Here is a 15,688-nt window from a genome sequence, read left to right on the forward strand (position 1 = left end):
CAACCAACAAACCAAACCCCCCAAAAATACCAACCAAAAACATTTTCCAGTCCTCAATGTGTCCCTAATTAAACTTCTTAGCTTTACAGCTCAACTGTTTTCATCAGTATAGGATATGGTAATCTTACTTAATTTTCCTAGCACTTTAGGATTTCATTAAAAAAATCATCAAATGACTTAATTTTTATTTATAGAAATCCAGCTGTGCTCTGGTGTCTGCAATTTTCTAATTTTAATACATAGCTATGATTACGGTATAAAACATTAACCAACTTCTTTATCTTGTATGAGTACACTGCCAATTAGGAACACTGTACTCCCAGCAAGTAAGAAAGTTGCTGAATAGCAATATCATCTGTACTACCATACTGACAAACAGAAATTACTAAAAATCTTTCAGTAATAGAATTTTGTCCCACCAAAGGGTGGGACACCAAGGGTGTTTTAAAATGAAATTGAATCTATTAGTTATTGTATTTTTCTACGCACTTTGCTTCTAAACCTTGGAAACCAGAAAAATAACATGCTTTGTGTTAGCGCCTAGATATAAACCCCACTTTTAATTTAAAAGAAATGTAAAGCATTAAAAGAAAAATTAATATACTCTACGTCACCCAGCTGCACACATGCAGGGCTGATTGCAATAGCTGTCCACATTAACATAATCAAAACTGGCTGATCTTCAGAGAAAACTCTAATTTACAGATCAGCTGAGGTTATGAATACAATTGCAGTATATACTACTGGCATCAAAAACAGTTCTTTCTTTTCAGTCAAATAAAATGCCATTGGAACTTAAAAATGACTGCTGAGAATGAATGCATCTTTTGTCTATTTTTGCCCAGATACTGATCAAATACATCAGTACCCAGAGAAGGTTGTGTAGTTTTTTCAAGATGCTAGTCACATGCATATGGAATATTGCATTAGAGCTTCAATTTTTTCAGTAGGGTACACAACTAGCGAAATTTTAGAAGGAAGAAGTGTTCATTTCTGTCCTTAAAAATTTACTTACGTTCTAACTACAGGATTCTCAAAATCACTAGTTTTCCAATAGTTTGCATCCAGATGTTCAGATGGACGTTAAGTGTCAATCAAGGCTTTGCACCTTTGGCTGACAAGTGTAGTCAGCTGAATTAAAAGCTTGAGAACTACATTAACATTGATATTGCTGTATGTTTTCCAAAACTATGTAGGTGTTTGCAGTTGTAAGCTATAGTTGCCAGGCACTTTGTGTAAACCATTATGCAACTTGACATACTTGCTCTGAGCAGAAAGAATGAGATTCTTGCTAATTTGTTCAAGGCTTATATCATGCAGAGGCACTATTAAGACAGCCCACAGAAAAAGTATTATATTAAAGCATTACAGAAACAGGAATAAAGCAAAGACTAGAAGATTATTAGGCATTGTAGGATGTTTTAGGGTAAGTTTTAGCCTTCATTCCACCCCTTAACAGACTCATTTTCTTTTGGTTTACTTTCTCTAGACAACAGAATCCATCATTATTCCACTCTTGGCAATAATTTTATTGGCAAGAAAGTACAAACGATGTCTAACACATGAAGTGATACGATTTCCCTAACAACAGGGTTTATCAATAGTATCTGAAGGTATTTTCAAATTTGTCAGAAAACGCAATTGCAGCATGTGGAAATGTTACCAAGGTAATTTTGCAACTAAAAACTTACTCCACAACAGATGAACAAATACATAAAAGTATTGTGATGATGTATTGTTCAAGGAACTACATTTTTGTTAGACATCAGACACAACTGAAAATACTTGAAAAACTCTTGTTCCTAAATAATTTCTGAATGGAAAATCTTACAGTATTTACATATCAATTTTTTTTTCTTTCTTTTTGTCTGTTTTCATCTGGCTCCTATCACTTCCATGCCTGTTCCATAGTGCAAAAAGGTTATGCCCACACTTGGTCTTGACTTTGGTTTTACCCACAGGATTACAAGAGCAGCTGAGAAAAGATGCACATACTCTTGGTCTTTTTCAAAGTGCTTAATACAGCACTCCATGTAATTCATAAGAATTCATGCCTTACATTTTGGCAGCCAGTAACCTGCAGGTGTTCCCTACATAGTATTTAAAAATTAAATCTACAGTGCATATTAAAATTATTAACTTCCCAGCTAAGAGCTAGGTTTTAGTTTGGATTCTTGTAACGTAAAGATTTTAAGGCTGTAGCTTCTAAAATTTGGTCTTTTGATTGCTAATATTAAGACCACAGGGTAGTAATTGGTCACCAGGCTTTTACAAAGTTGTGACTTCAAAAAAAACCCCAACCTTTCTGCTTAGGTCAGCCTTATTTACCACATCTCACCAGTGACACATATGGTTACAGTGCTTTGTCAGTAATTAGTACCAGTAACAGCAAGAAGTGTTCAGTGGTAGATCTACACATCCTACTCTGAAAGGTTGCACTTGATACTACTTCATGTGTTGACAACTGCCGTTTATTAAACAGAGGCTTTCTGTATTCATCAAACTATAATTTTAAGAAATGGACACACGAAGCAACACTGTGAATAATATTTTCCTTTTTAAAAAGGTTTCATTAATTATTACTGAAGGGACAAGAGGACAACTAATATTTGCAGGACTACCACCAAGATATCAAAGTTCAATTCCTGACTCTGAAATTCAGTGTCAAAAATTACTCAATGAAACCAGTTCCTTGCTCCAAACTGCTCCAGTAAAAGTCCTCTGTGTCTGGAGCAAACTATAATCCAGGGCCACTGGCATCGCTATGACATTCCACAGTCAATGGTTCAGGTTACTTTGCCTTTTCATTATATATTTGCACTATAGAAACCACCCATTTTATATTAATACCACAGGATCCTACAGAAATTACCTTTGGGTCCTACCTACCAGCAATCTTTTTGTTAAAACTCACTTTTTCCTCTCAAATCAAAAGGTTTGTCTCCTGTGCAATTTCCATAATCTCTGTTCAGAAAGCATTTTGTTCCTCTATTATGGGTAAAACATCCAATTTGTGAACTAATCAATCATCAAACAACTCCATCAATGCAGCTATCAAAACAGCATTTTTCAAACAATTAATGAAGGATCATGTAATTGATCTTTCAAAAATTATAAAAAAGTGATAATTTTATTTCAATGTAGTCAGAATGCGAAGAAATGAAGTACAAGTACTGAGCTACAGTAAAACTCCACCGAATAATTCCACGATAAATATGCCAATCATTTACCCCACAGACTCTAAGAAATGTACAGCAAACCTTCATATGGAATTTAATTCAGGGTTTTATTGTGGATTTTCATTTTTACTGTTGTTATATTGGAAAAGATTTCTATTTTCCTTCACACTGTAATTGTTTTCAGTGAGTTTGCGTCAGCCAGATGCTGAAGCAACTGGCACCGTTACAAACCATAATGTCAGATTAAAGTTACTTACTGTACAGGAAGACAATCTTTACTGGAGCACCTGAAGAATTAGTAAAAATGCCTCAGCTCGGTAATAGAGCCATTCGTTATATGTAAGATGTGTTTTGAAAGGGTAGGTAGACTTGAATGTATATTTGCTCTCCATTAAAACTAATTGGGATAGGTAGAATCATGTAAATGCAGTATACAGAGCTGACCAATATACAGTGGTTCAGAATGCCTCAGTGAAAAGGGACTGCTTTTTGGGGGAAATGAAAAACTATCCATGTCCTCCTCATAGCACCTTTTCACTAGCAGGCAGCTGATCTCTAGACCGTGACTGTCCCAGGGAAAAACGCATTCCAACTGGTACTGAAATTAGTCTTAAAGACAAATTCCAAGAACATTACTTCAGCCAGACCTGCCACCCATCCCCTTCCTAGCAGTCTGTAAACATACAGTTCTCCTCAGACAGATCTCAGACCAAAACCAGCCTTATTCTAGGGCATTTTTCCTCTATACAATCACCTAGATACACCTAGAGGTGTAGGAGGGTGGAGAATACCAGCTGCATCAAAACCATGTTGTGAAACAGAACCATACATTCTCCAAAGCTTGTAGGGGAAAAAAATTCTAATAGGATATGTCAACCCACAAATAAAAGTAATTCCCAGGCTGAGAAATACATCAAAACTACAGCTTAGGAAGAAAATTAGGAAGTTATTTATTGCAAAACATCCTACTGAGAATGCACTGTTCCTGGGTTTATTTAATGAACATTGAAAACACTTCCTTATCAGTTTTAATTGCATAATAAGTTCATTCTATTGTTTTCAGAACCAACACTAGAATACTCTATTAGGAAAAACCTTACTGGATTCTCTTCTAATTGAGTTCAAACAGATGGTTTAATTTCTGAAATGCTAATCTACTGCTGTGAGTTCTATATTTCATGGCACTTTATTTTTGGTAGACACCAAGGGCTACATTTACAAGGCACAGTCAATCTTGCTCTCTCCAGGAACTGACGCAGGCAGCAGGGTACCCCTGCCATATTGCTGTTGGACTGTGAATCACCTCCAAGTGCGTAGGGCTACCCATGATACGTCATCTTCATTTCCACAATTGCAACAAAGAGACTGCCTCATTACAAACTACCGCCTCCCATTATCTCAAAGCAAGATGGTCTCTTTTATTTAAATCAGTAGTACAAATCTAGACTGTGACTTTCTACTAATTAGTTTTGCAAACCTATTTTTTTTTAATATTCAGTTAATGAACATCATAGTTGAGTACAGGCATAACTGTTGCACAGCTCTTTTCATTCTGTCTACTAAGATGTGGATGAAAGTCACTAAGATGCTAGATGAAACAAAACGGCATTCCACAAGACAGGCCAAGCTGACCTCACATCCTCATTTCTTCAAATAATTTTGATGGACATATCTATATACAGATAATGACTTCATATTTGCATGACGAAAATACATGTTTAAAAAAAAAAAAAAAAACAACCAAAAGAAGTGTGAAGATACTAAGATTCAAGCTAACTAAGGCACAGTCCTACAAAATTTCTGAAACAAGGTCTTGACAGTAAAATAGCTTAGAGTATTACTTGGAGAATTTATGAATTATCCATTGATAATCATGTGATGGGATCGGAAGAACAGTGTTCGGTATCTAGGTAGGTGCCTGGAGAGAAAACAAACTCATAGAATCATTTAAGTTGGAAAAGACCTTTAAAATCATTGAGTCCAACTGTAAACAGAACCTACACATTAATACTGGGGTGACTAATTTCTTAGGAAACACCAGTGAATTAATAAAAAACATGCGTGACTTTTGTGAAAACACAGTCTTCTACATTTTGAAGATTTAGACATATAAACATTTCGAACACTGTGGACAACAGAGTCTACAATGGAAAATGGGTGCATAAAACAAAATACTCTGGCTTTTTTTTTTTTGTTTCCAAATAAAAGATTTTCAACAGCAGCTCAAAGCAGCACAAGAGATTTCCATGAGACATACTGAAAACCTTATATGACCTATGTCCCAAGTGCATAGCACATAGAATCATTTCAGCTGGAAGAGACCCTCAGGATCATTGAGTCCAACCATAACCTAACTCTAGCACTAAACCATGTCCCCTAAGAACCTCGTCTAAATGCTTTTTAAACACCTCCAGGGATGGTGACTCCACCACTTCCCTGGGCAGCCTGTTCCAATGACTGACATGGATTATCAGAGAGTTTCTTTCTCTCAAATTACATGCTAAGCATCAAATACCAAATTACTGTTTCAACAGTTCTTGGTATGAGTAATTGGTGATTTAATGAAGATCTAAATGTTCATTAAATTAGAAAAGAGGAGTTAACACATAGTTGCTCATTTCCAACATTTTTTCCCCCCATTAACGAAAAGCAGGTCTACATCTTAGAGTTCATGAACATGAGTGACTCAGAAAATACACTATGGCAATAATTAGACTGTAGAAGGATTAATATTTGTTGGAAATTTGTAAAAATTCTCATAGCTAAAAATGAAAAGCACTCCAACTTATCATGGAGTTTCTGGCTGGCTTACTTTGTAGAGAGTTACTAAGTATGCAGCTTACTGTTTGAAAAACTTTACATTAAGAAGAGTTCATAGTTGCTTGGGTAATTTCACTTGAAGGAATCAGGAACTACAGAGCCTAATTTACCTCTTGCATGCAGGAGAAACAAAAGCAACTCTAAACAAATCAGTGGTATTACTGCAATGCAATACTTGTGTAAGCAGAAGCAATATCAATGTACAACAGATTATTCTAGACGGGAAATAAAGAGCAACTTGAAGGCATTTTAATTCTACTTCCAAAACTCACAAATTACACTGAGCAAGCCAATCGATCTCAGACATTTGTATATTTAACTGCTTGTATAATCAGAAGATAAGAGTAAAAATGAACTTCCCATAACCTAATTCTCACAAAAGTAAAACTGAGAACTGTGATGACAGGATTTCCAGCTTTCATCCATGCACCCTACATGAAGATGGATCAAAATATCGAGAACCAGATTTAACTATTCCATAATCACCGAAAAGCACATTCAGTCTTTGCTTTCACATTGCTGTTGGTGTGTATGAGAAAAAGCATGTAGAGTTTTTTGGTGTAAGGTTATAAAACATTCTTCTGTATTTCCCAAAAGAAATTCAGTGTTTTCCACAGCTGAGCAAATTGGTTTTCAAATCATACAACTCATCCTGATATTGTCCTTCAGTATTCCCCCATTCCAATAGCTGATGTACTTTCTTTGTCCCCTGATGAGGATGATAGGGATGGAAAATGCTATACAGGGTTTTTGTTTTGTCTTTGTTTGTTTGTTTTGTTTTATTTTAAGATGGGAGGCACTAATCTCTGCTGAAGTAGGAATACTTTAGGGTTCAGAACAACAGCCTATATACAAGCTTGTCTTGGAGCTGACAACTCTGCACAACAAAAAAACTAAATGCATCTTTAGAATTTTTAGGAGGACCACGAACAAGCGTAATTGCAAACATAGAAAGATAACTTTTTGTTCAAAAGAATAAACACAGTTTTCCTTAAATAGTTGGGCAGAGATAACATATCTGCCTTGCATTTAGCCTCAGACAAGAAGGATGAATTGAGTATAAGGGCCTGGAAAGGCTGAAGCAACAACAGCAACAACAAACTGAGCTGTGGGCCCAAATTAGATTTCAAAACATTTTAAGCTCAGGAGGTGCAGAGAGGGATCACGTATGGGTAAACTCTCTACGTGGAGTAGTGTTACTATTTCTGTGTAAACACTGAAGAGCCTTTCTACCTGAAAAAAAAAAGGCAGCTTTCATTCAGTTGATATTAATTGTCTTGAATTTCCCTATTTTGCACAACCTTTAGGCAAGGTCAGCCTTCTGCTAGGCAGGCTGGCAAATGTCACAGCAATTCTGATATCACATCTCAGAGTCGGTCTTTTATTGTGTCAACAGGGAAAGTCTACCCAAATTACAGTAACAAAGAAAGTGCTCCCTCATGCTTTTGAGATCAGAGAGTGATGTCCTCTTTTATCTCTGGGAGTTCCACTACCTCCTCTCCCAGGGGAGCTGATCCAAGTCTAAACCTCCCACACCTCTATCTACCTGAAGTCAAACTATTCAAAGTATGCTATCTGGAAATACAGTTCACATCAGTCATGCTGTATCTTCTCATCAGGAAGCCACAGCACCCTTTTTAGTCCCTAAAAATCCTGTGTACACTATAACAATTGATTCAGTCTTTACAAAGCAAGGCAGCAGGAACAGAGGAAGAACTGGATCCTGGGAAGTTCTCTTATTCCTCACATCTTCACCAGGAGAAAAGAAAGGAGATTTTTCGGGAGGCCAAGAGCACTGCTAGGCTGGAAGGAATCCACAGCCATTCATATCATTGAGGCGGAAATTTTGGCACACTTGTGAGGAAGCCTTGAATAATGTGAGGCTTTGCAGCAGCTGGTGCTGTCAGTGGGAAGCTGTGCAGGCCTGACACAGGGCAGGAGAACCTGGGAGCAGCTCAGAGGGCAGGCAGGCAATCGGCAGAAGTTCCACCTGCCCCACAAGGCCCGTTTTTGTATTTTCTGTAAAGGCAGACACGTAATGGAAGACAATGGAACAGGTGAATCTGCTGGATGGTAACTACCAAAAAATACAGGTCTGTGGTCATTCCATGGCACTGATAAAGATAAAAGATTGCCATGTGTTCATTACTTTGAATAAACAAGTAAACAGGTAGAAGAACATTTTAAAATAAGGCTTCTCAACTGGAAAGTGTCATGCTTTACTGGCAATAATACATGGTGTAAAAATCCTATGTATACTGTTTCTCTAGAGGATCATGGTATTGGGTTTGGATAACAGGGACTAGATAGACTTGCTTAAAAAAGCTGCAGGAGGAATAGATCCATCACTGGTGAGGGATCTGCAATATCCCTGGAGCAGTGTCAGGACGACATTGGGTCCAGTGAAGTGTAGAACAGTGCCAGGTTTTGGTCACTGAGGATCAGGTGCAGAGAATTTAGGAACCACTGTTAATCCATCCATTACTACCATCAGCCGCAGAAGTAACCTAGCAGGAGCTCTTAAAAGTTTTATTAAAATTCTCCCTGCCAATAACAGGACATGCCCTAAACAAGCTGGCAAAATGCATTGAAGTCATCTGCCTCACAATTACTCCTAGCCTGGTAAAGCTGCATGAGATAATTACTGGATGTTAAGAAGAAAGTCAAATAGGGAAATTTGGCATGGAAACACCTAAGGAAAAAACACATGATAAAGCAGATTTTGGTTACATATGTTTCATGACAAAATCCAACATCTACTTTATTTTTTAAAGATGTATGTACTATCAGAAGTACATTCATTTTTAGAGGTCTTGCCATGAATAAAATCCATATATTATGAACATTTCCCATAAGGAGGCACTGAAAGCATGTTATCTATAAGGTGGCTATAAAAATACAGTCAATTCTCTGGAAATCACCAGCATTCTTCTCTCAACTCAAGGTAGAACTTATTGCAAGCCTGAAGCCTTTGACATGAAAACTGTATTCCAACACTGAGAAAAAAAAAATAAAAGAAACACATGTAGAAACTGCTTTTTAATATGATGTTGTGTTAACTGATTACATAAACCCTTCAAGTCAAGAAATGGTTTAGTCTCCCACATCATGATTAAACCATCTAGTGGAAATTGTATTTATTTTGCTTATAGGTACATTTCTCCTTTCGCCCCTCATTCTATGTGTGTGTCTTTATGTATGTTGTTACAGTAAGACATTTAATCAAGCCCCTTTGAAGTGGTAGAGTGGAAACAGCTGTTTCTGACAATGTGCCAATGACATGGGGCTTAAAGCTGTCATGAGCTCCAGATTGCAAGCAGCACCAATATGTGGTTGGGACGGTAGTGACTTGCAGGTCACGGCACCTCCTTGAGGAATGCTTCTAAGCCAATCAGCTCAAGGTGGTGGCTCAACGTCTTAAGGCTCTGGTGAGCTCTCTTTCATTTAATACCCTTGAGGTCACACTTCAAAGCGCCCTTTCTTCTCAAGAGCCACTGGCCACATGTGGTGGTTCTAGAGCAGGTTTTTAAAGATTGGCTGCTTCAAGTTCAGACTTAAAAAATTAGAAATGCAGTTCTATTATATAAACAATGTCTTAAAGGTTGAATAAAAGCTGAAGCTTAAGTCAATATCTCACATTCTTGTGAAGAATGACAATTTAAAGAGAGTTTCTGGATGACTGATTTTTTCCACAACAAAGTGAGCTTAAAGCTTACATTTTGGAGTGCCTAACAACTTGTTATAACAATTCCCAGGTTTGTGAACATTACAAGATGTAGGGCACCTAGAAACCATCTCTAAATACAGACTTTCCTCAGCAATACTGCCACTCAGAATAATTACTGTATAAATGTCTTGCTGTCCAAGAAACTTACTTCATGCAACTGATTTTTTTAAAAATTAGAATAATGTGATTAACATATGCAATCACAGAATCACAGAATGATTGGGGTTGGAAGGGACCTCTGGGGATCTTCTAGTCTAACTCATCTGCTGAAACAGGTTAACCTACATTGCAAGAACAACCACAGATGTGCTTTTCATTGAGAAGGCTCTAAAATAATTTTGTTTTGATCATGGTGAACACGCAATGTGGGAATGCATTTTTTGGAAAGTATGCAAAAAGGGGCTAGGGAAACTAGTCTCTGTAGGTTACCTATACAGTTGAAGGAGGAAAAGAGAGTCCTGTAAGAAATTATTCATAGCAAATAAAAGTCGATTTCTTCTCTGAACTGCTTCCTGGATTCCTCTCTCCTCCTTGGCTCTCCAAGGGAAGCCCACTTGAAAATAAAGAGACGTAATCTTGAGAATGCTTGCTTCTTCAGTGAAGTTTAAGACAAATGATTCCCATCTCCACAGCAACATCATATTCTACAGAAAATACTGTTCTTCAGAAATTTGACTGGAAATTATCTTCATAGGGGATAAATACACACTAAATGCAAATAAGGCAAATAATGAACATTATTAAGAGAACAGTGAGGTCTAAATCTGGAACAATAATAGTAGCCAGATGTGTTTTTCCTTTGCACCCAACCTGCGTTTCAGCTGGTGCTGGTATTGTACCGAAGTATTTTAATTCTTTTACACTCTGCAGAAGAACAGTGTATCCAAGAGCAAAGATGATGTTCAAGATGTGGATAAATAGTTTAAAACACCTGTCTGTATTCTGTTGTTCCTTTACTGCGTATATATATTTCTTTTTGGCAAATACTTTATTCATCATCATAAAGCTTTTCACTGAGAAAATAAATGTTTTTTTCAGTATTTTTCATTCCTCTCAGAATTAGTTCAATGATGAATGAATCACCACCAATACTTCGAAAATAAAATCTTTCTGTGTCTGCTTTCTTAAAAACAACCGTTTGCATGTTTCAGAGACATTACATTTCTCCTGTAACTGAATACTGGTTTTCTGGGGATGTTTTTATCCTCCTTAGTCACAACTTTTCTAAAACATGGCTTAGTTGAATAAGAAACTGATTCGGACATGAAGGCATATTGGTTGCTTAGTGTTGTGCCCCAATCTTGAGACACTGAAATAAAAGAAGTATTGTGTATGAAGTATTGCTTCACTTATAAAGCAACAGGAACAGCTGAGAAACCAAAGCAAGGGATGCAAAAAGAAAACAAAGCAAGAATGGCAAGAACAAAATTGTGTCATGAAAGATCAATGAGCATAGAAATTCACTAACAATCAGTAAAAGATTGAATTTGTGGTATTAATAACATCTCTTGTTGCTGCTAAGGATGGTATTTTATAGCAGTGATACTAGAGATATTACCCAATGCAGAATATTTGTAAAGAACTGGATGCAAGAGAATGGAAATCTGAGTTTTGCTTCAGGCTGAACTAGCTGAAAATCTCTCAGGAGCTAGGCATGGATCTAATTCTAAGGAATAACTGATAATTTAGTTGTCTTGGTACAGTGAGTGAGAAAGGAGTTGTTAACAGAGAAATGAATCTTCAGCTTGGGATCTGGAGCAGTGATTGCAGAACCACAGGAGACAAAAAAAAAACCAACAACCAAAAACTATAATCGTGCTGAAAAAAAAAAGCAGAGAGCCACTTTACTTGGGATCTCAATCTAAAATTCACTAATGTAAACAGGTACCATTTTAAGCACCAGAAGGAGGTTTTCGTTAAACAGATGCTTTTAGCACTTAATTGTTCCAGGAACAAGGCTGATCCACTGAGTGGGAATATGGGAACAGATCTCTTAGCAAGTAACATTAAACAGGTGAGCACAAATATACATACAGATATGTGCATATCCATGGAACTGTATGTATGCATGCATGGATCTGTTCGTTACATAACATTCATACATCTAGTATTGTGAATTTTCTACAGAGAAATGTCTCTAGATCATTAGTGATGGATACCAAAGAATTAAAATCCTTCAGCAGTATATTTTGCTTAAGGATATTTCTTCAGCATCTTGACTAACATAATTTTGCTGATCCTTCATATTCATAAGGCAGTGAGAGGGCACACAGGCTATTTCCAAAATAATAAACTGTGGACATTTTCAGGTTGTGAGGATGGTTCCTACACAGCTCTGGACTGAGCCAGTGCAGTCTCTGAGAAAGTACCTGGGCACACTGAGAGCAGCTGAGTGGACCAACACTAGAGAATAGTCCTGAACACATTTAATTCATGAGTACAGATGTAGGTACAAAGTACACAGGATTTCACTAATTAGCATTCCATTGTCCTTTGGAAAGATTAGGAGCTTCTGTCTTACCATGTCTGCATTATATTGCTTACTACCCAGAAAACCTGAGTGGCTTTTTTTCCTCCTGCTCAGAAAACGATTATGTTAAATGGGAGAAGTAGTCATAAGAAAAAAAGACATGCATGACTACTTCTGTTTATATTTTCATTCTTGACAGATTGCCCTTGTACAGTCATCAGACAGTTGATGCTGGCAGTGAAAATGGATACAACTTTCCCACTCTGAATCATTAAAATATTTCGCAGAAGTCATGAACCATATGCATACTATGCTTAGCTAGAAAGTTAAACTTCATCATCTTGAACATAAAAGTGAAATTATCTCTTAAAAAAAAGGTGAACAGCAGTACCCATTATATTTTAACTTAAACTAATAAAAGATAGAAGAAAGTTGCTATAATGAACTGTTGTGATGATCTTATCCTGCAAAAAGGATACTATAGTCTTAACATGTACAGCTTGTCAGCAATAACTAGAAATATCTAATTTCTATGGTACCACTGCCATGAACTAGAAGCCCTCAGTTACTTCCAAAGATCTCTCAAAAACCTCATGCATATAATCATATTAATATATGATTATATAAGAATAAGCATGTTTCTGTGAAATATTTTGAGAGTACTATGGAGCACAGAAAAGAGAAGAACTGTACCAACTTCGAGGTGACTGAGGGAATTCTTTCAACATTAAGGTATCAGACTCTCAGGCAAAACAAAATCACTCAGACAAAACCTAAAAGTCTTGCATCTGAAAGCACAAGGAATCAGAAAGTCTAAATTGTTATCTCACAAAGTATGAGTTAAAGAAATACATAGATTTTGGACAGTTTTTTTAAGAGATGGTGTGAATGTGCATAATTTTATATGAATAAGTTATTTGTGGCTTCTTTTATTATATTTTCTTAGCTTGTTTTGAGTTTTAGCTGTTGTTGCTTTTGATTCTTTGGTCTGAAAATTCTGTCATTTTAAGTGTATATTATTTTTAATTGTGTTTTTTCTTTTTTGTTTGACTGAAGTTGCTAGCTTGTATCCTCAAAATTAGCACTATTGTCTTCTGTGACAGGAACATGTTCTTGATTTGATTTATTGCACAGACAAAGTATTAGGTATTTAAAATACATTCTGGTCTATTTATATTCATGAGTGTTTTTTCAGAGAATGTGATGGTAATTGAAAAAAAATATAACATTGAATAAAAAATGGTGAAAATAAAATATTTATCTCTTTAGCTCCTGATGCAATAAAATTTGAAACAAGCTTTTCTGTTTAAAAAGGCTCTACCACATATTCTTACACATTTCTGCTTCAAGGAATAAGCATTTCTTTGACAATATACAACAACCTCCGAGGTAAATACCTCTAAGGTAAAGTCATCTCTAAGTATGTAGAAAAACAATGTATGCCAGAAGTTCACGATGGAGGGAAAGGCATAAATGTATTATTTAAAATGCCTTAAAGAGTGCATCACAGTATAGCCTTTAATTCTGTTTTACTAGTGAAAATAGATGGAATTAGGAGAGCTTTCCAAACTTAACATATTTAAAGGTAGATAAATAAATCTAAATCTAAAGATGTTAGCCAAGTACGACTTGTTGCTAGAACACTTCACAGCGGAAACCTGAAAGTGTAGTGATTGGTTAGACAAACTAACAGCTTTATCTGACTATCCAATAATTAACCATTGAAAGAACATATATAACATAGGCTGAGAGATCAAATGCTCCTGCAAGAAGTTTCTCCTCAACACAAAGGGTTCAGCACTATAGCATGTTCATCAACTTAAGGAATAGATATCATTAAGAAGGTACTTACATTAGGTCTTAATCCTGCTGCCATTTCATAATACTTCTCGGCTTCTTCATTGAGACTGGCTTGTCTGTCAGGACAGAAAACAACAATACATTACACCTCCGTTTCCTTGGGTTAAAAGATAAATCATACCTAAAGAATTATAGCTAAAAACAAAAGATTAGAACTACTCTCCACTGTTTAAAGATATTACCCTACCAAATTCACAGAATAATGTTAACCTAAAAGATTTTTTGGTAGTTCAGAATGCCCATTATTAGAAATTATCTTTTTGTACCTTATTTTCTTTTTAGTTCTGAAATGGTGTTGGTATAGACTGGAGAGAAATGCAGAAGGCCAAACACTCCCTTGAGGCAAAACCAGAGACACGCCAGTATTCACTAGAGGAAAATCTGACTTGTTTTTTTGTAATTAGCTATACCTTAACAGTGAAATATAAAGCTGTAGATTATACAATGATGCAGTTCCTTTCTTTATGCCTCCCCAAGAACACTATTATTCCAGGAAAAAAACAAAACAAAACAAAATGCCACAATAAAAACAAACAAACAAACAAACCCCCAAACTCCAAACAAGAACAAACAAACAAAACACAAACACACACAAAAACCCAAAACACATTAAAATCAGAGAATACAATGATTTCTCATAAACAGGTTACAATGATTCAGGGAATTAATTCAGAAAATAGAGTTCTGATTTTGACATTTACTTGTATCAGTCTAAGAGGGGATTTAAACTTAGATCTCACATCCCAGGGAAATAAGATGGGTTTCTGGGGACCTGAAGCACTTTTGGCTCAGCTCTTTTCCTTTCTCATATAGATGGCATTTACATTCTTGTAGTAGCTTCATTTTTATTTCTCCTCCTGAGTTTTACGATGAATGCCTTAAAATGGAAATGCAGTATGTTGTCAAAGAAATCCAAACACATTTTTGTCTTTTTATCTCTTTTCTCTGTTTCTTTTGTCTCCACCTTCCTAATTCCCCTCCAACTATTAATTTTGGCTACTGGCCCAATAAAAATCAGTTAAACACATACATATAATGAGAAAGATGGTAAATATGTAAGAACAACCAAGAAGGACTATCAGGCAGGCTACAAATCTTCTGTTAAAGTTATTTTCTTTTTTTTTCCATGAAGAGTTAGGTGCCTTCGTAGAAGAGTTAGGATAGGAAATCTTCAGCATATTTGTGTTTGTTATGTGATTACAGATACATTTGTGTGTTACAAAATGGAAAAATTAGAAAACAAGGATAACTCTGAATAGGGTTGGTTGGTCTATTTTTGTTTGTTTGTTTTTGGAGGTTTTGTTGTTGTTTTCTTTTTCTTCTGCTCCTGAGAACTGTTACTAGTTCAAAGAGTATCAATCAGCTGAGCACTTGTATCTGGAGATTTTACCTTGTTCATTACATAAGCTTTTACATACTTTGTTGTTCAGTGATCAAATTGTGTTCTAATTTTATGTTCCCATCCACCTGAATTTTAAACATTTGCCACATAATATATGATAGGCAATGAATCCAAATCAACACATTTTCACAGTTATTGGTCTTGGGAGGAGAACGGGATGAAAGATAATCCCTTTGAAGTTTCTCACATAATCCACGTGCAAACTTGAAACCACTTCCTGACTAGCGATT

The 15,688-nt window shown here is 36.1% G+C and overlaps 1 protein-coding gene across 1 annotated transcript in view; it reads right to left on the bottom strand.

Annotated features, from left to right (window-relative positions):
• The window catches only part of TMTC2 (transmembrane O-mannosyltransferase targeting cadherins 2), a 256,438-nt gene that overhangs the window by 10,503 nt on the left and 230,247 nt on the right, over positions 1-15,688 (bottom strand). The window contains exon 11 of the mRNA XM_082043051.1: positions 14,049-14,112. Coding sequence (XP_081899177.1) covers positions 14,049-14,112 — 64 coding nt within the window. The remainder of the gene's footprint in view (positions 1-14,048; positions 14,113-15,688) is intronic.

The sequence above is a fragment of the Streptopelia decaocto genome, assembly GCF_964273445.1.
Source record: "Streptopelia decaocto genome assembly, chromosome: 1".
In the NCBI taxonomy this organism is placed as follows: domain Eukaryota; kingdom Metazoa; phylum Chordata; class Aves; order Columbiformes; family Columbidae; genus Streptopelia; species Streptopelia decaocto.